General features: G+C 47.9%; 2 protein-coding genes across 3 annotated transcripts in view; one reads left to right on the top strand and one right to left on the bottom strand.

The window, feature by feature from the left end:
• Positions 1-9,037, bottom strand: part of LOC119445712 (tumor protein p63-regulated gene 1 protein-like) — a 43,962-nt gene extending 34,925 nt beyond the window's left edge. For both annotated transcript variants that reach the window (XM_037709994.2, XM_037709995.2), the window contains exons 1-3: positions 8,788-9,037; positions 4,190-4,320; positions 2,119-2,210 (exon numbers count right to left, since the gene is read on the bottom strand). In XM_037709994.2, the coding sequence (XP_037565922.1) occupies positions 2,119-2,210; positions 4,190-4,320; positions 8,788-9,013 (449 nt within the window). In that variant the 5' untranslated portion in view covers positions 9,014-9,037. The remainder of the gene's footprint in view (positions 1-2,118; positions 2,211-4,189; positions 4,321-8,787) is intronic.
• An 11,082-nt stretch (positions 9,038-20,119) lies between these two features.
• LOC119445711 (TNF receptor-associated factor 6-B) lies at positions 20,120-21,933 on the top strand. The gene has a single exon (XM_037709993.2). The coding sequence runs from the start codon at positions 20,321-20,323 to the stop codon at positions 21,596-21,598; it is 1,278 nt and encodes a 425-aa protein (XP_037565921.1). The 5' UTR covers positions 20,120-20,320; the 3' UTR covers positions 21,599-21,933.
• The last annotated feature ends 1,244 nt before the right edge of the window (positions 21,934-23,177 follow it).

Genomic DNA, 23,177 nt, shown 5'->3' with positions numbered 1-23,177 from the left:
TACAAAGTAAGAATAGTAGTTTTATCGTCCGTACAAACTTGTAAACATTCGCTTATTAACTAATTAACAAACATGGTGTCAGCGCCCACAGGCAAACATGAACACATCACACTCGATGAGCGCGGTCATGCGCAGTTGTCCGCGCAGTTAAGCGCCGCTGCAGAAGCGAGCGAAGTGACCTTCGTGCTGTTGTCTATCGCTTCAACGCAAACTGAGCTCCGAGAACATGCAACACGCACAAAGCTATGAGCCACCGACGCACCTACACTGCGTAGACTCTGCCCCCACGCAGATCACTTTCAAGATGCGACCACGCGCCGTCGCGCAGTATGATGCCAGAGCCCAACGCTGCCTGCTATCCCTCCCCCCTCGCCGGTGCCTCGAGCGCAACGGAAGGAGGCGCGCTTTCTCCCTGCTTTTCTTTCTTTCGCGTGAGAGACGCAGTCGTCGGCTCCCCTCGCACGCTTTCACTCGCACATGCAGCATACGGCGCGGCGCCGTATGCTGCATGTGCGAGTGAAAGCGTGCGAGGGGAGCCGACGACCGCGTTTCGCACGCGAAAGAAAGCATATGGCGCGCGGCGACGGCATTATCGCCCTTGGGCTTTATACAGAACATCTATGAGCCAAAACCAATTTTAGGGCTGCAATGTGTCATAGACACCATCTTTAGGTAGCAAATACGGATCTCAAGTGCCATACTTTTGCTGGCAGAAAACGAAAATACGTCATAAGTGTCACCCCCGGCACTTTGGGTGGCTAATGCCATCGTCAAACAACCAAGCCAAGTGACATGAAAAGTCAAAATGGCCGCTCCGGCTGGCGCGGGCCGGCAGTTCACAACGTATGATGCGGGAACGGTTCCACAGTTGCGACGTAACAGTGGGGTTACCAATGCATTGGGTTCTATGGGAGCTGTGCCGGGACCGGCCAAAAACGACGTAACAGCCGGGAAAACGCAGCACCCGGGAACGTTACAGCGGGGTTCTACTGTATTTGTCATCACATCGATTCAAAGACATTGCAATTAGGGATCATCATCACATCAATTATCACGGCACCAACAAAGTACTATTGTAAAGGTGTATAGTATCATATGTTACGTCTTCCGTAGAAAAATCATATTAAACTCGCCCAAACATATTTGCTTCCTTTCTGAAGTGCAACATAAACAATACCTTTTATTATTAACTGTTCGCTACCATTTATATCAACTCTTAAACGAGCAATTACACATAATCCAGACGCCACTACTATATTTTCGCACTGGCTACAAGAAACCCGTTCCATATTTATGCCATTTTCCACTTTATGAAAGCTACGTTCCTAGTAAAAGCAATGAACTGGACATCTAGGAACACTAATGTATAACTTCATACTTGACTTGATCTTTACCATTAGCGTTCCTTTCTTTCATTAAGTGTGGAACATCACTGCTCATTACAGATAGTGGCAAATTTCTAATCAATACGTGGCTTCAAAGAGCAAAGCATGTCTATAGTTTCTAGAGCCAGAAGTACTATAATTTCCAGATTCATGCTTCTTTGTTCGAGCTAAGCATCATTGAAAGAATTGATGAGAAGGACTCTCAGGTAAAGGTTAACACGTTCACTGTAGCAGCCCCTTTTAAAACCTCGATTCTTGTGCATGATGAACCACTGGCAGGTCACTGGTCATATCGCTGCGGCGCATTGTGACCTCCCCCCCACCACCAGAGAATTTCTCAAGACTCAGACAGTGAACCTCAAAGTGTATAGAGATGGCGCCACAATGCTTCAAATCAGACGCAACAAGAATTTTTCTTCATTCATTTCTAGCAAAGATGTCATTTGCGCACTGCCGGAAGCCCTGCACAGCACACAGGGAGAATACTGCCGTGACAAACCCGTGAACCATGCCAAAGTGAACATGCTAAAGCAAAATATCAAGCAATTTCCCACAATAAAGACAACGGAACTGCATTAATTGATTACAGCAAAATAAACAGCACTAGGAGAAAGAATAAAACACGAGCACACAGACACAACGCTGTGTCTGTGTGCTGCTTGCTTAGTGCTATCTGGTAACGCCGTTCTGCAATCATGAACCAACCAGCCTGTCAGTAAATGTTGCAACTCACTCTGTCAGCAGCCAGACACCCCTGAGTTCGCCGTCGAGATGTTTCATGAGCACCGGACTGCACTGCTCGGCCGCTTTCTCCACGGCGCCTTCCTGTATAAGTTCCACAGGGAAGCAAGCATTTTACAGTCCTCAACGATTGTCCAATGTACCAAAAGAAAAAAAAATCTGAGAGCAACATGATAGGTCTGTTAGTTGCAGAAGAGGTTGCAGCTAAAAGAGCTGCACAATTTACGTGGTTCATTGCACACCGTGCACCAGCTTGAGGTGCACTGCACCGCAGCCCTCAAATCCGGCATAACAGCAGGCAAGTGCTGCCACAGAGCAAGTGCACAGCTTCATGCAGGAGATGCACGCCGAGGTGAATAGGCACTTATATAGGACGGAGACGTTTCAACATAGTAACAAGAACAGTCTCAGGCAGATCCAAATTCACGGTGGGCACTATTATAGCGATATGTTCGCCACCTCCTGTTGGATTTGTCAAGATCACTAATCGCACTGTCAGACCAAGAAAGCAACGTTGCTCATGGCGCAGTGCCGTGGAAGTGTTTTAGAAATATAGTGAAAGTGCTACAAGCTAGCGCTTAGCTGAAAAAGCGAGTAGATGCACCAGGCCATTGAGAAATCTGGCCAAGCAGACAACAAGGCCTGCACCTTGCCGCTTGATTCACAAGTGCATGCAATGCAGTGCGCCACCACCAGTGGCCCTGCATGTGCGCTGCACCGGCAAAGCCTGAACATTTTTGGCACCGGTGCCGTAAATCCCGTGTGAATCGAACATAGCTCATATTGTCGTGGGAGTAATGGGCACAGAAAAACCAACAGGAAGGCGGGTGACAACGCCGGATATTAAGAAGGCAAGCTTGTGCTCAGCAAAGGATGCATGAGAAGAGCTTAGAAGGAGCAGAACCTTATCTTACACTGTTAGAATAAATTAGCTGATAAATATATTGTGCTTCTTTGTGCTGAATGGAAACAACGCCTAACAGAACTCGACTAAAGCAGTGCGGGAACCAACCAACATGATGAAATGTTGGTTGGTGCAAACTCTGCATGCCACGTTTAGCCACAGTTGTTGTGCTGATCCCGGTAGCATTTTACATGGCAACACTTCAGTGAACACAAAGACATGCTTTCAGAGGTTGACTATAAGCGCAAAGGGGATCCTGTAAATGTATTCAAAGTTTCAAGCGGCAAAAATGATGAGCTGTCTGCTTGCAGCATCAATTCATAAACTTTGTTCGCTGCTGGGAGGAGTGCTTAAAGTGCTACAATGGTTACTTAAAAATTTTACATGGCACCACAAGCCACCTTTGAAATTTCTTGAGCACATTTCTCCTAAAGTGAACTTTATCCCTACAAAACTCAATCTTGATATGCCCAGTGGTTTGCAAACTGAGCACATTTTAGTGCCACTGACAAGCACCTTGCAAAAGCTCAAGTACCAATACTCTGACAATTTTCTGCGGTGTTTTCAAGACCCCTAGAATATTGAATTTCTCCAAAATGGTCCTCCCAAAACATGGACTTAATTCTACCAAGTTTCATTGTGATATGCCTAAATCTTGTAAAATGGTGCACTGTACCTGCACTGCACCCTATAAACCTTATAATGTATAACGGCTGTAATTTCACACAATGCACCTCAATACCCCAACACACACACTTCTATCTTTGCCCCCACAGTGTCTTTGACTGACATTCCCTCAAAATTTCATTTTGCTAGCTCCAATAGCTGTCTCAGTGAATTTTCATTTATGTTTTAAATGGACATTCTCCACAGCATCTAGTTACACAAACAGCTTCGCTTAAAATTAGGCATCTGGCAAAACCACTAGCAAGTGTGGAAACAAAAGTGCACCTAATAGTTTGTTTTCTTGTGTCGGCATTTTATTTCAGCATGACATTTCACACAGATGATACCAAGCCTAGTGACAAGCTCTTGTCAACTGCAGCTGTTCCCAGCTAAACATTTATTTGCACCTTCAACCAAACTCTGACAAGCATTTCCTAGTCACAGACTTCGACATGACCGCGTCCCTCGACATAACTGATGCGACTCCACTCACCCGTACTGAGAAGTACTCCTTTGTCTCTTCCTCTGACAGCTCCCGAGAGAACTGCCGCACAATGCTTGACGTCGACGCAGTGGATGCATTATCGGCAATGCTCCCGGAATTTCCATCCAGGCTACCTGCACCTGATCAAAGAGTCAAAGACAACAATTTCAGACAGTGTAATATAGAAACGGTCCAGCAGGACAAGGTTGATACGGAGGCACGGAAATACGCAGACCCCGACTTCCAATGCTCATTTCCTGCGTTCTTACTAAAGAACAGAGGTGCTTGATTTTTGTTAAGGAAGTGGATATTGTGCCTGCAGCCGGAACGCAATCATATGGTTCACATGAATGCATGTTCGGGAAGCATGGCTGTATGGCCTAGCGGTTACCTTGAGAACAGGTGTACGCTAGTTCAAATCCTGCCTTGGCTATATTTTCTGGGTATCCCCCCCCCCTCTTTGCTTTTTTTTTCCTCTCCGTTTGGCGGCGCGGTCGGTTGAGCCCCGGCGCCGCGGCGGAAGCCGCGGTACCAGGCACTGACACGAAGCGGCGGTCGTTGGGGTGTTGCGGAGCGCAGCGTAGCAACACCCCAAATAAAAAAATACTGCTCCAGTCAGGTAGACTGCTCCCTCCCTGATAGTGAGATTATATTTGGATCATCAAAACAGTTATGTGTTTATTAGGAATGCTGGCTGCTGGAAAAATATCCGTGAATGCTAAAATGCTGGCTGCCGGCACAATATCCACGCCCTTTTGTTAATCACAACCACATTGAAGCCAAGGACAATGAAACCAAAGAAAACATATGGGAAATTAAGTGTGGTTTTAAATGAAGTTCATAGTTAACTGCAGCGTGCACAAAAGATGATGGACACAGGCAAGTTAACAAACAGGCGCTGCCCGTCTATGTACTTCGTCTTTTCTGCAAGCCGCAGTTTAACAATGAATAAATACCAACTCGTCCAACTTTCAGTTCTATTGTAACTGAAGTATGGTGGCTAGATGGGTAGGTGTGCTGTCCGCCGGGCACGAAGAGTAGTTCAGTGCTTCTCCGCATCATCACGACAAAATTGGCGCTGCGGTCGGGGGTCTGTCGCAGGCGGCGCGCGTCTGCTGCTGCGACCACGTTACATTGCAACTGCGGCATATTTACCGTCGTATTTAAACTGAAAACCACATTCACAGTGGCATCATAGACAGTTACAAATTTCTGAACGCAGCAGAGCTCTGTCACTTGCGAAGGTAACGTACTTACCTTTTCCGTCACCTGTTTGTTTCCCCGTTTGACGTTCAACAATATAATAGCTATTAACGCTGTTTAGTTCGGTAAACAAGTTAAACTTGAGTCTAAGAGGAGAAGCACAAATTTTGCATGGACGAAATAGCCCTTCATCAGTAGTTCTGAAGCGAGAAAGGCGAAGTTTGCTTTGCAGAATAGATGTAGCACGTAGGGGCTGTACATGAACGTGCAGGGCGTATTCGTATACCACGGAATGTGCAAGAGAAATGCTTTGGCTTGAAGGGATGTAAAACACAATAGAATAAATATTAATATTCCTAAAATCCTTTGATTCTAAATATTGAAACTAAAATCCTTTGATTCGATTTCCTTGACTGCAGTCAAGGAAATTGAACCAAAGGATTTCAGTATTGGGGCTATCATAAATTTATAAAATATATTATAAACTTGTTGGTGATAAAGAAAAAAAGTTCTTACGTCGTGCAATTATGTATGATGAAAGCAGCAGCTTGTAGCATGAAAAATCATAGTTTGGATTTGTGAAGATCGTATGCATGTATACTTGAATGCAATAATAATTTAGGTAATTCTTCGGTCACACACGTAAACCATGCAGCAACACCAAGCTTTTATTGCAACTATAGATTTAAATCAAACACTTCACTGCATCACAGCACTCAAAATGCATGTAGAGTAGCCGCAGCGTAAGGTGCTTTTTATTTTCTGGAGTACGCTCAGGAGCCAAGTTTTGGTCATCACAAGGAAGTGCAGGCGAACAATGTATTAGCTTGATGATGCTGTTCGTAATTTCGATTTTATGCTGCTCACAACCCATGACTCCTGAACGCTTCAGCTGGCGAAAGGAAAAGAAAAGATGCCATCGGCAGGGCATATCTGCCAGTCGTTGCGTTGTAAACCGCCGCCGCTGCACTTGAAGCTGAATCTTGCACACACAAACATTTCGTCGGCCGTCTTTGAGCAGGTTAATTTCTTCACTTGTCTACAAATACTCATTCTTCACCTGTAGAACACGCGATATTTGCATTCGCATCCTATTTGCTTGGAGCGTGTGTAAGTTTGGCCAATGTCTCCAGAGGAGTTGCTTGCTGTCTCTTCCGGATTATTTCAATTGCCGACATGCCGTTGGAGTCTCGCCTTGTTGTTTTTCTAGAAATGTTCTTCAATATGTAAGGCGCAGAGTCGGGTAGCACCGAAGGAACAGCGTCACTCTAACCGCACATGCGCCATTGGAATCTGCACAATCTTCCTGCCGGTCATACGCTCGATGACATGCTCCTTGAAGTGGCGCTGGCACATGACTAATGCGGTTGAAACATTTTTTTCAGCTCGGCGAAGGGCAAGCTGACGTCTCTCGGAAAGTTCTGGGTCTCAGCGCATCGAAACCAATGATTCTTTAGCGCGTGGTTTGCATGTTTGTAGCCGAACTTACAATTCGGCACAATGCAAGTAGTGCTCTTCTGGCTTGTTTTCTTCTGTGCAGGAACACTTTCACTCTGTCCCGGAGTCTCAAGAGCTTGGTATTCACGAATATCACCCACAGTCTTCACTTCGCTCTGTAAACGTCCAAGGAAATTACAAGAATTCGGAGAACTATCGTAACTGCGAGCGCAGCGCTCCGTGCCCTGAGCGTGTTAACAGACGATATAAATGACCGATTTTCAAAATTACTCATTGCAACAAGAAACATCGCACTGTTTAGCACTCTCTCAACATAATTTAACCATTTTCTTTCAAGTTTTACTGTGAAAACTTATTATCTTAAATATTACAAGCGCGCAATAACAACACTCTCAGTAGCAGACGATGCACGCTTCACGGCAAACGTCTGACCGCAGCGCCACTCCTGCTGTCATGATGCGGAGAAGCAGTGAACTACGCCGGTTGGCACACCTACCAATCTAGCCACCGTAACTGAAGTGTAGGAATGATGAGCAAAAGGAAGAAATCAAAGTTGACGAAAAGACAACTCGATGCCAGGTGGGAGCCTAACCAATGTGAGCCACCGTCTCGTACATTTTCTCGGGTGGAAACGTTTTCCAGCACTGCTCACAGCCAAGGCGGCGGATCTGGGATGTTTGTTTAGGCGTAGGTGTCGCCCAATAAGCAAGCTTAGCAGCAGGCAACTGGTCAATAAACTATAAACTGATAAAGGCTGATAAAGCCAATGCCCTCACTAAACCATGAGCAAGAAGAACAAAGAGAACCGAGGGGATTGATTTGACAAACAGTTAATTAATTTTTCTCCATTATTGTAGTGTGCAAAATGGCAGGGGCTCAAACAAACAAGCAATTTTTGTACGACCCCATGAAGCCCTAATGGACAACATGCTCGTCTTCGAAACTTTCACGCCCGTATTCCCACTAACATGCCTGCGTTCAAACTGCAGATGAGAAAAAACAGATATTTTATAACATACTAACATGCAGTGTTTCAGCGAACCCTTTCGAAAATTTTTATAGGTTGCATATGGCAGATAGCACAGTTCTAGTTCATGATCTGGTCTACTCGAAGAGGAAACATTACTTGCATACAAAATTGAAATGCATAATCGACTAAGAAAAATTCACTAATTAAGTTTTTAACTAAGTACCTTATGGCCCATATTGCAATTTACAAATTCTAGTCATTGAGTTTCACAAGGCAGATCTACTTGGCATGAATCCTCAGGATGATGCCAGTTTCAAGATATTTGTCAGCATGTCAAAAGCATTGCCTCCGAGATTATGAAGGCTGTGAGCTCGCGTCGTCAAACGAGAATCCGCTGCTTGAAACCAGCTGCGCGGGGATAAAGCTGGCTCAAAGCGCTCACAGCTATATAGAGTCACCCGGCGAACGACGGAAGAAGAGACGCTAACGACGCGCATTGCGGAACGAGAAAGTGCAAGCTGTCTGCTGACGACAGCGATGCAGATGACGAAGGCGGTAAAGTAAAGAGAAATAAATACGCGAAAACGATCGCCGTCTGACGCTGGCTCGATACTTGATCCACGACGATGAAGCACCGGAGGTTGCATAGACACCGTGGTCTTCAAACCAACGTGGTGTAATCGGGGCGGCGAAAAAAAGCGCATTGTAACAGCCAGTTCCCCTAAGATGCCTTCCTAACCTCACCATTTATTAGCCGGCCTTATTAGACGCACTGCTCACGAAGAAAACGGGCAGTGTTTGACGGGACGCATACATGATGCATAGTCGCAAATAACTACGGTCACTCGCGCACAGATGCGCAGTAGGACGTTAAATGCAGATATGGCTGCGAAACACTAAAGAGCAAGCTTAGCAACAGATTCTGCCGCCCGAAGGCAAGACAAACAGGGACGCGACACCGAACGTGTGCACTAACCTGCTCGACAACGAGTGGAACCCAGGCACGATACATCGACGCCGCGCTGATCAGCCGACGGTTGTATCGGGGAGACGGTCTCAGTCGTTTCCTGGCTAAGAGAAAGCGTCATGCCTCTGAAGTCAGCTTCTGGGAAGTCTTCGAGCCGTTCCACGTCGCTCAGATCACCCGGACTCGGGACGGTGTTTGCATTTCTGCTAAATTTCGGCAATCCTAGACCAGCCATTGCCTGCACACCGTGCAGACAAGCATAAAAAAATATTAATAGTAAAAAAAAAAAGCTCGTCGGCTTGTCTAAGATTGGAATGGCTGCACATAAATCGCTACCAATTAAAAGTATTAAACTCGACTCTTTTAGTGCAATATGCTGCACTTTACTTCTCCAACACCCAAATTAATTTTTTAATTTTGGCATTTACTTTGTCGTGCCGATTTAATATATTAAGAACCGCACAAACTCAGTTTCGGTTTCGACATAGCCTTTTTCGAGAGCGCTGCATTGTTGCAGCTCTTCTTTTTTTATGGGTGCTGATCCGAGTAACCGAGTAAAGAGGTTGCCGCTTTGAAGCAACTTCATGGCAATCGTTGGAACGCACATGAGCCAAAAGTAGCAGAACACGTCGTGCACGAAGCTACGGTGTCATAACGAAGCTTTGCTTTCCCAATACCAAGAGCCGCCATTGGTGTTCTTGGATCTTATGTAAGCTCTGACAACACCTGGCTCTGGTTTGGTGTCCCTAGCTGGTTTATATCTTTTAATAAAGCTTGCATTTCTATATATCAAGAAAACTCAATGAGTGGGAAAACGGTGTGACTATGCTCTAAATAAGTGGTGTTGTGAGGACGAGGCTGGGGCGAGAAGCTCGAGGCTGGGCACGAAGGGAGTAACGTCGACGCAGGTCGACGTCTTTATTAATGTTGATAAGGCATGCTAAACAATACAAGGGCTAACGCACGCGAGCGCGGCTCAAGAGAACAGTCCTACATGGCAGCGGAGCAAACAGTCACTCAGCTCTCCTCTCCAAGCTAAAGGCGGGAAAAATAAGGGAGAACGCCAGACAGGTGCTGCCATCTGTCGGGCGGCTGGCGAAGTGGACGTGGGAGTCTCGGAGGTACCTCACATCCGGCCCCACTTTTATGATCAAAGTCCTCTTTGATTACAAGTGTGAAGTAAGGCTGGGCAAAGGGGAGAAAACGCTAGACATGGACAACAGGCAATGTATGGCAATACTAGGCATGAATAGGCGAGGCAGGAAAACAGAGGCATATGACAGGCAAATAGCAACAAACGAGGCAAGGCAAGAAATGTTCTACATGGAATAAAGCCAAAATCAGGCAATGACAAACTCTAAACAAATCGCAAGGGACACAAGCACAACACATAGGAGGTTGAATTGGTCTTGCAGGACAAGCTGCATGGCACATTGAAATGTTGAAGAAGCATTCTTGAGTTCAAAGGGCATACGTGTCCACATGTATGTCCCACTGTGTGTGATGAAGGCTGTGTTGACATAACCTGCAGGACGCTGGCTGACTTGCCAGTAGGCAGATTTCAGGTCCACCCATGCAAAATATGATGCTCTGGCAGCATCTTGCATGATATCATCAGCATGGGTCAAAGGGTGTACAACTTTGACGGTGAGTTTAAGTGGAACGTAGTTGACGCACAGACGCTTTTTCAGTCCTCTGGACACAACAATCACTGGAAAGGCCCATGGCCCCATGGCAGGCAGGATGATGCCTTGATGCAAGAGCTTGACTTTGTTTATCGAGGAACTTGCGGTCATCTGCACAGTATCGATATGGACTTCTGCCGTACGGCATGGCATCGGGCACTAAGTCTATGCAATGTTCCACACCTTTGAAATTACCGATGTCATCCTCATCATGAGCAAATGTGAGATGATGATCTGAAAAGGCCGTAGCCAGAGCTACTTGCTGCATCTTTGATAAGTCCTTTCCCACAAAAGCGGGAGGAAGGTCAGGATGGATCGTTATGGCTACTGTACCTTCTGGAGCAACAGTGGCTTGTTCTGGCAGGCTTTTGCACAAAGGCTTCCAAAGGGGCTCCATTCCTGGGAGAGGTGCTTCCTGGAGACCGCCTGAACATGGCACTTTAGTACATTGAGTTAGGAAAGACTGCCGAAGAATTACTGCGCATGAGGCACGAGGATACAGCTTCTGGTGTGCCTGTATGACTATACCAGATGCCAGATGGTGGATTTCGGCTGGATTTGGAGGCTCGAATAAAAGTCTTGTATTGCTGGCACAAAACCAATCTTCACCCAGTATCACAGGCAAGACATTATTGCTGATCACAGCGGCTTCCACTAGAGCTGTTATGGGGCCCACTGTAATCTTCAGGCCGACTATGCCTTCGGGATGCACACTTGATCCACCAACAAAGGTCAGAGGCTCGCATGTCCAGGGCATCAGTAGAACATTCCCAGTGAACCATTAATGTACCATAGATGTCCATAGAACATCATGTTTGAGACATTGCACACATCCTATAGATATCTATATTTCTCCAAACAACGTTACAAATACGTACCATGGATAATCTAAGTCCCATCCAGATCACGTTGCTCTAACGTTGAAAGGATGTCACAGCTGGACATAAGTAACCTCCAATAGATGTTCTTTTTGGGGACGCAGGAGGTCCATAGAACATCTAGTGGATTTTTCCTGCTGACGCTATAATGATCGAGCTGTATACCTGCGAGTGCCACAGTAGATGTACTATTGAACACAAATGAAATGCGAACAGCAGAGTGTGTGGCCAAAACGTAACTAAAAGCACAGTGTGTGGCGTCGGCCAGCCATGATTGTACACATGCATGTGGTTTCGATGCGGAGTGCGGGGCTGCTTGTCCTAGTGCATATTACGTCACCTGTATTTTGTTGGAAGCTTCTATTCTCACCCCGCCATTGCAGTGCCATTCCTATCTGTGATTATCTGTGATTCCTATCGGTGGCTAGCACTGTTGTTGCGCATCCAATGCAATACATTTTTCGTACTATTCAAATTACGATTTGACACTGGCAGCTTTGATGGTGGTAACAAAAGCACAGTAATGCACGTTAGCAAGCTGGGTGCATGCCAGCTATATCACGCTACAGATGTAGCGATGGTGCTAGTCACCATAACACTGTACTGCCAGGTGGGTATGGCACTGCCTGAGGAGAGATGAGAAAACAACTTTCGGACAAAATACGGGTGACGTTTACCGCAATAGGGCGAGCGGCGCTGCACTCTTCCTCGAGAACTACATCCCCACGCACGTGCACAACGACTGGCCGACGACATGCACAGTATACCTTTAGTTATGCTTCGGCCACACACTCCGCTGTTCGCAATTAATTTGTCCTCGATGGTACATCTGCTGAGGCACACTAATGGCACAGTTACCCCCATTGTCGGCATGTAGCTGGTGACTTTTCTTGAAATGTTTTGTTAACGTGTAAACGTGTGAATGTGAAAATATAAACTGCAACACTTAAGGTGAAATCCTTAGATGGCTCAATCGTCGAAAAATCCGATGTCCAGCGTCGCAGCACCAAAATTCAATGGCACTAAAATTGGGGATTGAACCCTCGACCTTTGGTGTTAATTAGGTCGAAGCGAATTAAGGTACAGTTCATTAAGATAGAGTTAATTGAGGCACCCTAACCCACGGCCTTTGTTGGGAGTCGAAACCACTTGGAGATATGGGCGAACCGGCCACATCTCCAAATTATCTCCAAGTTGGATTCCAATTGACATGGTGAAGGTAGAGTCGAACGCACTACCTTGGGTGTTCATTAGAGCGAAGTTACTTAAGGCAAGTTAATTACGGCAGAGTTAATTAAGGCACTCGAACTCTCGAACTTTGGTGGAAGTCGAACCCACGACTTTTGGTGTTAATTAAGACAAAGTTAATTAAGATACAATTAAGGCACTCACACCCTTGACCTTTGGTGGGAGTAGAGCCCGCAACCATTGGTGTTAATTATGACGAAGTTAATTAAGGCACTCGAGCCCACAACTTTGGTAGGAGAAAACAATAGAAGTAACAATGCATGCGAATGACAAATAATTTAATTAATACTTCGTGAGTGCGCAGGCTTCTGCCTTCATCCTCTTCAGTGTTCGCTAGAGTGACTGTCAACTTTTATATATAGTTCTAGCGCTCATCAAAATGCGAAAACTGTGCTAAGAAAACCGTAAATCTGCATTTTGATCATTATGCATCATTACAAATCCTGCAATGGATAAATGAAAAGTAGTGAGTTCAGTAAGCACTAGGTAAAGCACACCAGTGAAGCTCACAATGTCATACCAATGTTACTTTTTTATTTATACAACTGATAAAGCTTTATTACAAAAATGATCGGCCCCCAGCCACGCACATAAATGAAATTATGCATTACATGTTCTCGCTGTATACAAACAGGTTAAATGCAGATCTAAAAAAAAACGTAATCAAAAACAGACTTGAAAATTAAACTTTATTAAAACACAAGTAACGAGTAGGCACAAAATGACTAACGAGTAGGCACAAAATGACCTAGTAGGCACAGTGCCACAATTATAATTAAAAAGAATAAAACTGATTAGTAAGAGGTAGTAGTATCACATACTAATTAATGACCAAAAGTGCATGGCCTGCTTGCCAGCACCTGCTTCTAGGGCCACCGGATTCAAGATAGAAAGCCAGTACTTTCTAGCTGCATTGAAAAATATATGGTCAAATAAATTCCACGCAAGCAGAATCCAGAGATGGAATGTTCATCTTGATAGGCAACTTGGTCAGGCAGCTTCTCAGATCACAAAAGTGCCAATAACATAATGCTGCCAGAGACTTAGAGATAGGCATTGCAAATGAGAAATATCCCTGACACTTGAAGAGCAACGCTGGAAACCAAGCGATAGAAACATGTGCGAAAATTAACCATCAAGACATTGCCTCCAGAACATTCCCGTAAGCGCTCCGCAAGGCGAACAAACGTACCACAAATAGCAGTCAGAAGCACAGCTCTAAATTTCAGCATGCAGCTGTACAGTTCTGCCTAGTATATACGTACTTGGGCCATGGTCAACCGCACAAAAGTCGAAAAGACACAAATAAAGCACACACTGCACGCGCCCGGAACACTGCTGTGCACTTGCATCGAGGCGCGTGTTGCTGAATTGATATCAGTGGCGATGCGAAGTCAAAGCTATTGCGAGTTCAAGCTTCTTTTTTTCTTTGTGTAATACATCAACAAGTTAAAGGTTACGCATTTTCAACAATGTACTAATAGATATAACTGAAAAATAAAGCATCTTTGTATGAGAAAGAAAATGACGTAACCGAGAACGAAAGCATAGCGAAAAAAATTGTGAAAGTATTGGCTTTTGCGCGCGGTGTCCGGCAGCAACGTTACTAGACCTCCAGCAGTGCGCGCAAAGGTCGTGCACTGCTGGAGCAATTATAATTAAAAAGAATAAAACTGATTAGTAAGCAAAATAATCAATTTAATGCTTTTGCTCTCCTAGCTTCTTATTGTTAGGCATTAGAGACAATTTGCTTGTATTTCTGCGGCATAGTGCGTGCATCGACTCATAACGCACAATGTACGATCAATGCACGAGAGCTTTGAATGTGCAAGAGATGTCCAAATCATAAGGACATTCGACGTCCTCTGGATGACTCGACTGCCACGTACTAGTCTAACATACTATAGATGTAAACTGGACGTCGTTAAATGTCTTGGATATTTGGTCTTTTGTGGTACATCCAATGGATATTTGTGGTTCACTGGGTTCTTGATTGCAGACTTGGTCACTATAGTTATCTTGGACCCTGTGTCCCGGAAGGCATCGTAGGAGCCCAAGAGTGCAATGTCTGCTGTAAAGAATGAACACTCCAGATGGAAGCCATGGACGTCTTCCAAAGGGCTTGTGTGCAGCGCAGGGGCTGCTGCATGAAGTGATGTTGAAGCTATGGCTGGCTCCTGTGTGACAGTCTCTTGCTTTGTTGGGCACTTCGATGCTAGGTGGCCCTTTTCGTGACACTTGAAGCAAACAGCTTCGCTCAGTGACTGTCCTGGGCGAAATGCAGGGACACCATAACGCTGTGACAGAGCAGAGTACCGAGCTTCCTGCTCAGCAGGGGGTAGATCTGCTATGCGACGGCTTTGCGGAGGACTGGCAGGGTGGGACGGGGGCACATGGCTGTGCTTGGAACTGCCGACTGTTGGAGGTGCCATTGAAGGCATTAACGACGCAGAACACACTTGTCTGGAAGGCGTAGTCCCGTTATTTTGACTGCGAAGAGTCTGCTCAGGACGATCAGCCGTGTTGCTTGCGATCTGCATATGTTGTATTGTCCTGTCAAGCTGGGTGCATATATCAATAAAGCTGGATACTGACGATGGGCGTTGCGCTGCTATGCTTGTTGCGGTTCCCGCGCACTGAATGCCGTGCAGGAGATATCCCACCTTCTGAGGCTCCATCAGTGGCGCTGGACATTGCTCGATTACTCGAAGCTTTGCATAGGCATAGTTGACTGAGAGCTGGACTGTACTTGGGACATAATTTGCTGCTGCCATTGCAGTAGAGTCAGCTCGTCGGCGAATGCGTCCAGGAAAGCTTTACGCCACGTATCCCAAGTCGGGAACTGCGCGCCAAAAGTGAGGTGCCAGTTTTTTGCAGTGCCTCTCAACTTGCTTGCGGCGATGAGGCGGGCTGTTTCTGGCGACCACGAAGTTAGCTGCTGCGTTCGTTGAATCTCCTGAATCCACAAACGCGCACTTTGCTTGTGGCCGTTCTCGAACAATGGCAGGGTAGACGATACGTCGGGCATGGTTGTCACTTGCAGCCAGGGGCGGATCCAGGTTTTTTCTGAGGGGGGGGTCAGCTTCTGTCAATGATGATGATGATGATGATAGTAGCCTTTCTTATTTACCGAAATTTACCGTTTTTCCTCACGATAAACCCGCGTTTTATACGGCTAAAGCAACACCTGTAGCCCTCTGTGGTGGCTCAGTCAGCTCAGGCGTTGAGGGCGAGATCGCGGGATCAAATACCGGCCGCGGCGGCCGCATTTCGATGGAGGCGAAATGCAAAAACGCCCGTGTTCTTGCATTGTAGTGCAGGTTAAAGAACCCCAGGTGGTCAAAATTAATCCGGAGCCTTCCACTATGGCGTACCTGATAATCAGAACTGGTTTTGGCACGTAAAACCCCAGAAAGAGGAAGAAGACCTGTAGCGAAGCCAGGTATCGGTTTCTCCGAGCTTATAGGAAAAGGACGTTACCCAATACAGCCATGTGCTTGGCGGCTGCGCCTGATAATACAGGGTGTTAAAAACTAAGCTTTATGGTTTTCTTATAGTTAGGCACTGGGAGGCATGCGAAGACCACCTGTGCAAATAAGTTATGTGGCTAAGGGGGCACAAAGTGAGATGATAATTATCGCTGTGAGCAGCCCAATTAACTAAAACTGAACAATTATTTTTTGTTGACTACAGTAAGTGGGTATGTTTGTATTAAAAACTTAGAGACAGCCGAGCTTCTACACAGTATCAGTCGGAAGAATTATTCTAGCGTGTCCGTGCTCCGAGATATCAGACTCCAAATTTCAATTGTCGTACTGCGCAGAATAATCGAGAATAAAGACGCGACAATTCTCATGAATTCCCGTGAATTATCATGAAGCTCAGTGACCACTTCTGTGGAGAGATGGCGGTGCCATCTTCTCTCTTGAGTCGTGGTGGTGTGTTGACTAGATGAACGTTCTTGAATACGGGCGTAACAGTCCGTTCCAACGCAGCAACCAATACGCTGGTTGTTTACGATATGCGAATCCCCGCGTATGAAGACTCACGACGCCACCTACAAGAATAACGATGTGGCGGAGTAGGCGAGAGCGCGAGCCAGCGTCTTCATGTTTTGTTTCCCACGCGACGTCATCCTTTTACACAAGGGGGGCATCTGCTCCCGTTTCTCTAACCACGCGACGCCATCCTAGGCCCGCGCGCTGGCGTTGGCCGCTGACGTCACGCTCCCCCACTTCGCAGCCGCGGCTCGAGGCTTCGCCCCGCTCCGCGAGAACGACCACTCAGATAAACGGATCCGGTGGGCTTGAGTCTCCTATTCTTAATGTACGACAATAAAACTGCGAAGTTACAATGAAAAACTTGTAGCGTACGAACGGTACTGTGCTCGTACTGGATATTGTCAACGTGTAACTGTGATCACAATGAGTGCTACAGTTAAAAAAGGTTGCCTATGCGTAGTTCTTAGTTTAGCTGTTAGTTGTTATTATTTATATATGACGACTTCAGCAAGAGATCTCTTTCATTAAGCAGGTTGGTCGCGGAACCGATGACACCCAATGAGGCAACCGTTGACACCCCAAGGGGAAACTAAGTTAATCAGGCGCGAAGGCGCTCGAGCGGACCTCGGTGTGTTTGGCAAAAGGGACGTCCCCTCGTTCATTCGACGCCACCGACGGGACGAGTAAGGCACGGCAGGCGCCAAGAGGTCCAAGGTGTTCATGAGAAAAAATAACTACGGCAACTTCGCGACACCACACTCCTACGGAATACAACTAAGCTTGCGAGCGAGCTAGCTTTACTTCTACATGGCTGATACCACTGGTACTCGCGAAAAATACTTTTGAAGAATGCTGGTGGCCATATTTTTTTTTTTTTTTTGCGACAGGGCCATCCCCCTGTCAGCGAGGGGGCGATGCAGAAATCTGAGGGGGGGAGGAGGGGGGGGTCAGGACATCCGGACATCCCCCCTGGATCCGCGCCTGCTTGCAGCTGTGGCAAGCAAGGGGCGAAAATGGCACTCCAAATGGTGGCTTGGCGTACCGTGGAGCCGCTACAAAGCTGGGTGTTGTTACAAAAGGCTGCGGTTCCTGTGGCGGCGAAAAACTTCATGCGTTGGCACGGCTGCGGCGTCGCAAACGAGCGGCGGCGTGGGGTAGGACCACGGTGGCGGTGGGACGTACGAGGCGGGCGCATGCACTTGCGAGGTTGCACCTGGAATTCCTTGACAAACGTCGGAGTAAGGGGCAAGGCATGGAACTTCACTCTGGTCGAGGAAACTCCATGGCGCCAAGGCCGGTCTCGGTGCCTGTTTCGGAATCGCTGCACGAGCTTCCTCCAGGCACGCTGTCAAACGTTGAATCAGGTCGTCTCTTGACCCGGTAGCGACGATTCCGCGGCGAATGAGCTCGGTTTGCAGAAACTCGGTTCTGAGGCATGCGACGGTGGCAGCGTCGACTTCGGCCCAATTCACTCCTGGCATGGCGCTTACTTGGCGGGAGTAAGGAGGTAGACAATGGCGGCTACTAGACGGGCTTGGCGGGAGCGGCGGCACGGCGTGAGCGAACGGCGAGGCGAGATTCTTGGTCGACTGCGCCAAGTGTGAGGCTGGGCACGAAGGCAGTAACGTCGACGCAGGTCGACGTCTTTATTAATGTTGATAAGGCACGCTAAACAATACAAGTGCTAACGCGCGCGAGCGCGGCTTAAGAGTACAGTCCTACATGGCAGCGGGGAAGACGCTCACTCAGCTCTCCTCTCCAAGCTAAAGGCGGGAAAAACAGGGGAGAGCGCCAGACAGGTGCTGCCATCTGTCGGGCGGCTGGCGAAGTGGACGTGGGAGTCTCGGAGGTACCTCAGAGTGTAAGCTAGAGCACGTGGCGTGCTAGACCTGGACGCCGCAGGCGTTTTGAGAGACGCGCGTCTTAAAGCGAAGCACCGTTAACAAAGCTTTCAGGTGACTAGACCCCCAGACGCTATGGCACGCATATTATTGCTATTAATAATAATAACAATAACAACAATATTATAATCATTATTATTGTAAGTCCTCATGGACTTAGACAGGCCCGTTTTTTGTATTGATTTTGGATGTGTGTTAATAAATTATTATTGTTATTTGATATGGAAACACACAGATAATGCACAGAGAAGGGAATAGGAAAGGAGCAGGCTGGCAACTGCCACTGAGAAGGAGGGGATAGAAAAGGAAGTTGAAGATAAGGGTTAGGGATGTAAAGAAGAAAGATACAGCACGATGACATACCACAAAGACTAAACGATAAGTAATAGAGTGCGCTAGTAGGAACAGAACAAACTCGCAGGAAGATACGCGCAGGTGGCGCTAACTACAAGAGAATATAAAAATTAAATGCACAAACTAAATTATCAAAAAATTCCTGCCTCTCAAAGTCTCTCATAAACGGGAAGCCAAGCAAGTTTTTTTGTAGAAAAGTAAGCAGGGTGCGGCGAGCCTGGTAGCGTTGAGGAGCACAGCCACTCGGATACAGGCAATGATCAAGTGATCAAGGGTCGTACACCGCAGGCCAAGTAGACTATACTTCTTTAGTAGCGACGTGCGATGCGCAAGGAAAGCAGGATACCTTATTACAAGATGCTCAAGTGTCTCGCAAGAACCACAAGAAGCACGCAACGGACTGTGTACACGTCCTTGCCGATATAAACGTTTAGACATCAGGACAGAGCCAATCTCTAACTTGAGCAATAGACCTGTAGCACAACGAGGCAAGCCTCGACCTGCACGAACACGGCAAGGAAGGGATCCTGGTCGGACTTCTTTAAGGAAGTGTCGACGAATCAACAGAGGATCGTCATCTAGACTGCACAAAACTTCCGGACAGTCACATTCGTTGTGAGCACAAGTGGAAGCGAGACGATCGGATTCGTAATTTCCTGCGATACCTACGTGCGAAGGTATCCACTAGCCAACGAGGCATAACCTACGAGATCTAATTCTTCCGACTAATCCAATGACTCTACGCACAACTGGGCGATCCGCGTCACTTCTCTGTAGTCTGCTAAGGCCAGTGCGGGAGTCCTTAGGATGACAACCTTCAATGTGCTTAACCATAGCCTCCTATATAGGAGGCTATGGCTTAACTCATCTCGCACGTACTTCAGAGCAACATCAATCGCTGCCAGCGCCGCATTTGTTGAGGCTGAATGAGGAATGCGAAAGACCCGTCGGATATGTCAGTTGAAGGGCAGAAAATAGCTACAGAGGCGCCTTAACCATCGCTGTGTACAGATTATTTAACATAATCTCCAAATCTTTCGAATAAGTGGGACTGGGCCAATTGGAATAGCGCGATAACAGCCAGTTCAGACTTTCTTGTGTATTTAAGGAATTGAAAGATATACGGCAAACGGACATTTGCTGAATCCTAATCTAGAGGTGTAACTGAAGTAGCACCTTCAGAGCTACCATCAATGCTTTTAAACAATGTCGCCATTGTCCCATATGCGAGAGAATGGGCGCTTAACCAGCGCAATAAATACTGGAGCAGCGCTTCTCGAGATCGAAGGTGAAAAGGAAGAAGACACCCCGAGAGCGCGCCCTCCCTGCTCGTGGCGTTCGAGCGTGCCGCGTTCCGTGGCCATCGGTAGCAGCAAGGCCGACGTCGCCGTTCCTTTCGCCTAGCCGGCGCAGCTACCGACGTACCGACGTTTTCAGCAAACCCGAAGGAGGCGAGAGGAGCACCGCGCGCCGACATGACCGCGTGCCGCTACTTGACGGGCTTTCCCTTCGTGGGAGAGTACACAAGTATCGAGTTCCAGCAGGAGGTACCAATCTACCGTATCTGCTCGCTGTGCGGCGCGGTGCCCTCGGAGCTGTACTTGACCAAGTGCTCTCACTTCTTCTGCCCCAAATGCTTCGGCAAGCTGCGCGAGGCGGACGACACATTCGTCTGCCCCGTCGACAACGAGCGGAGCATGCAAGACCAGGTGTACCACGACACGACATCCGCCGACATTTTGAAAGGTTTTCGCGTTGCCTGCCCAAACAAGGCCAACGGCTGTGATCACGTGGGTCCTCTCAACGGCCTCAAGGAACACTTGAGCGCTTGCGGTCACCAGGGCGTCCAGTGCGGCATCTGTATGAAGGAGATGAAGCACCAGGATGTCGCAGCGCACCTCAAGCTGGAATGTTCACGCACTTTGCAGCTACAGCAGCAAGCCGTCCCACAGCAGCAGGAAGCCGGCGAAGGCTCCGGCGTGGCGGGCTTCGCCGCCCGCGCCGACGACGGCACGCTCGTCTATACGGGCGCCGAAGCCTGCCAGATCAGCGAAGTTCGCGAGAAGCTGGACGACGTGTGCCGCGAGGTGAAGTGGCTGAAGGAGAACTTCGCCGAGTTCGAGGCGATCCGGAGCACGGTCAGGGCTGTTCAAGATACGGTCAAGAATGAGATGAAGAAGATGCGAGAGGACTCGGCCGTGGCGAACAAGCGGATCGTCACCAAGATCGAGAAGATCCAGAGCTATCTGAAGGGCCGGATAGACAGCATCGAGGACCGCTTCCGCTCGAGCAAGTTCGCCTGGGAGGTGAAGAACTTTTCCAAGCTCAAGGAGCAGGTGCTCGAGGGTAAAGCCAAGTCCTTCTTTAGTGACGACTTCTACGTGGGCATCCAGGGCTACAAGATGTACCTGGGTGGGCATTTTGCCGAGAAGGACGACAAAGGTAACATTTGCCTCAGCGTGTACGTGTACATCACAAAGGGACCCTACGACCCTACGCTGCAGTGGCCCTACAGGAGGCGCAGCACGTTCGTCATCGTCGACCAGAAGAGCAACACGTACCACAAAATTGCCGAGATTGTGCCCGAAGATCTGGGGAAGGAATTGGAGCACTGCTTCCAGCGACCCAAGGACGGCGAGAACGAGGGCATCGGCTACACGGCCATCATGACCTTGGATGACATCGAGAACCCGGAGAACGGGTACGTGGTCAACGACTCATTCATCATCACCTTCATCACGTGCGACACGTGAAGAGCGACCGAGAAGCAAGGACCAGCCGGATTGTCACCCATGCATGTCCGCTGGTGGCCCAAGTGTGCAGGCGAGTTGCACTTCGGTGGGCGTCTGGTCTCCGGTGGTTTTGGGGGCAACCATTGACAGCACATTTTAGCAAGCACTGACAGAGCACGTGACTGGGGAAGAACCAAGCCTATGGACAGTGAAGTCATCTTGGCGGTGCTTCGTGCTTTCTGGTTTTGCATGTAACCTTTTTTTTTCTTTAACCAGAAAATCTCTTAACCACAGCCTTTTTTGCAGGCTTGTACATGCGTGTCATTGTACGTGGTTTCTGAAGTCAATAAACACACGTTCTGGGCCATGGGTCTTGTGGTTGGAGAAGGCTATAATAAAAGATTACACGTTTACTTCTAGCAGACTATGAGCTGCTATTTAAGCTATAGAGGATAGCTGATCATACTTAGAAGAGATCAGCCCAACGTGGACCAGGAAACCAAGTTAAGCCCTGAAATTGACGAGCTTGAGAACAATTCTCGTAAGCTTTCGTTCGGGCGATGCAATGTTTCGCGAACTACGTTCACGGCACAAACTGTTAGTTGCTATGTTAGCTCTAACAGTGTTTATTGCTGAACACAAGGCCGCGAGGGCGACGCAGCTCTTTTAGTTGGCGAAATAGAGCTGCCGGGTTGTCCATGATCTAAGGGCATAGAACATCAGGCTGCTGTGCCGAGGAAACCAGGCGTTGACCGAATGAGCAAGCGCGGCTGCAACATCCAACGGACTCCCGGAATAGGGGGACCAACTAGAGCACTGCACGGGCTCGGGCCCGGCCCGCGGGCCAGGCCGGGCCGGGTAGGGCAGTTTTTTCACGGGCTTGGGCCGGGCTCGGGCATGACATGTGCTTTTAGACCCGGGCCCGGTCCGAGCTCGGGTATTTTGACGCGGGCCCGGGCCGGGCTCGGGCTTTCTGGTGGTATGCATGTAACGTGCAGCGAGTTATGCTCGCGCGTCTCGAATCGGAAAAACCTGTTGCCCCGGCGCAGCTGGAAGCTTGCAGTGCAGTGGCGCACCGACGGGGGGGGGGGGGTGTAATCCCCCCTCCCCCCCTGAGGCTGACCTAACCCCTTCTTTTGTCCCCTTTTCTTTCCTTGCGCATTTGAGTACTGTAACTAAGATGTAAGACGCGCAATCGTCTGCACACTCGCAAAAAGTGCATTTTTTGACAATTTCCCGTGAAGAAATTGAAATTAGTGCGGTTTAGATGGTATTGGCAAACTGTCACCCCCCCCCCCCCCCCCCCCCCCCCCCCGCCTGCAGAGATCCTGGGTGCGCTACTGTTGCAATGCTACTCCTGTGTACTTCCCTTTTCTTCTTCCGTCGTATTTTGCGCTATTTGAACAGAATGTAAAAGTCCAGAAAGACCGAATTCGCCTCAAATCAAAGGATGTCATTGTATTCTTTACCTAAATCAATGTAATTAATGTTTTCAGCATGGTGTAAGCGCGTTCGCGACTTGCTTTCTTCAAAGGCGAATTGGTAAAACGATGACTGGTAAGATAAGATAATTCGTCACGCGGCTGAGATATGGCACTGC

This window comes from Dermacentor silvarum, chromosome 3 (genome assembly GCF_013339745.2).
Source record: "Dermacentor silvarum isolate Dsil-2018 chromosome 3, BIME_Dsil_1.4, whole genome shotgun sequence".
NCBI lineage: Eukaryota > Metazoa > Arthropoda > Arachnida > Ixodida > Ixodidae > Dermacentor > Dermacentor silvarum.
This window is presented reverse-complemented; position numbering and strand designations above follow the sequence as displayed.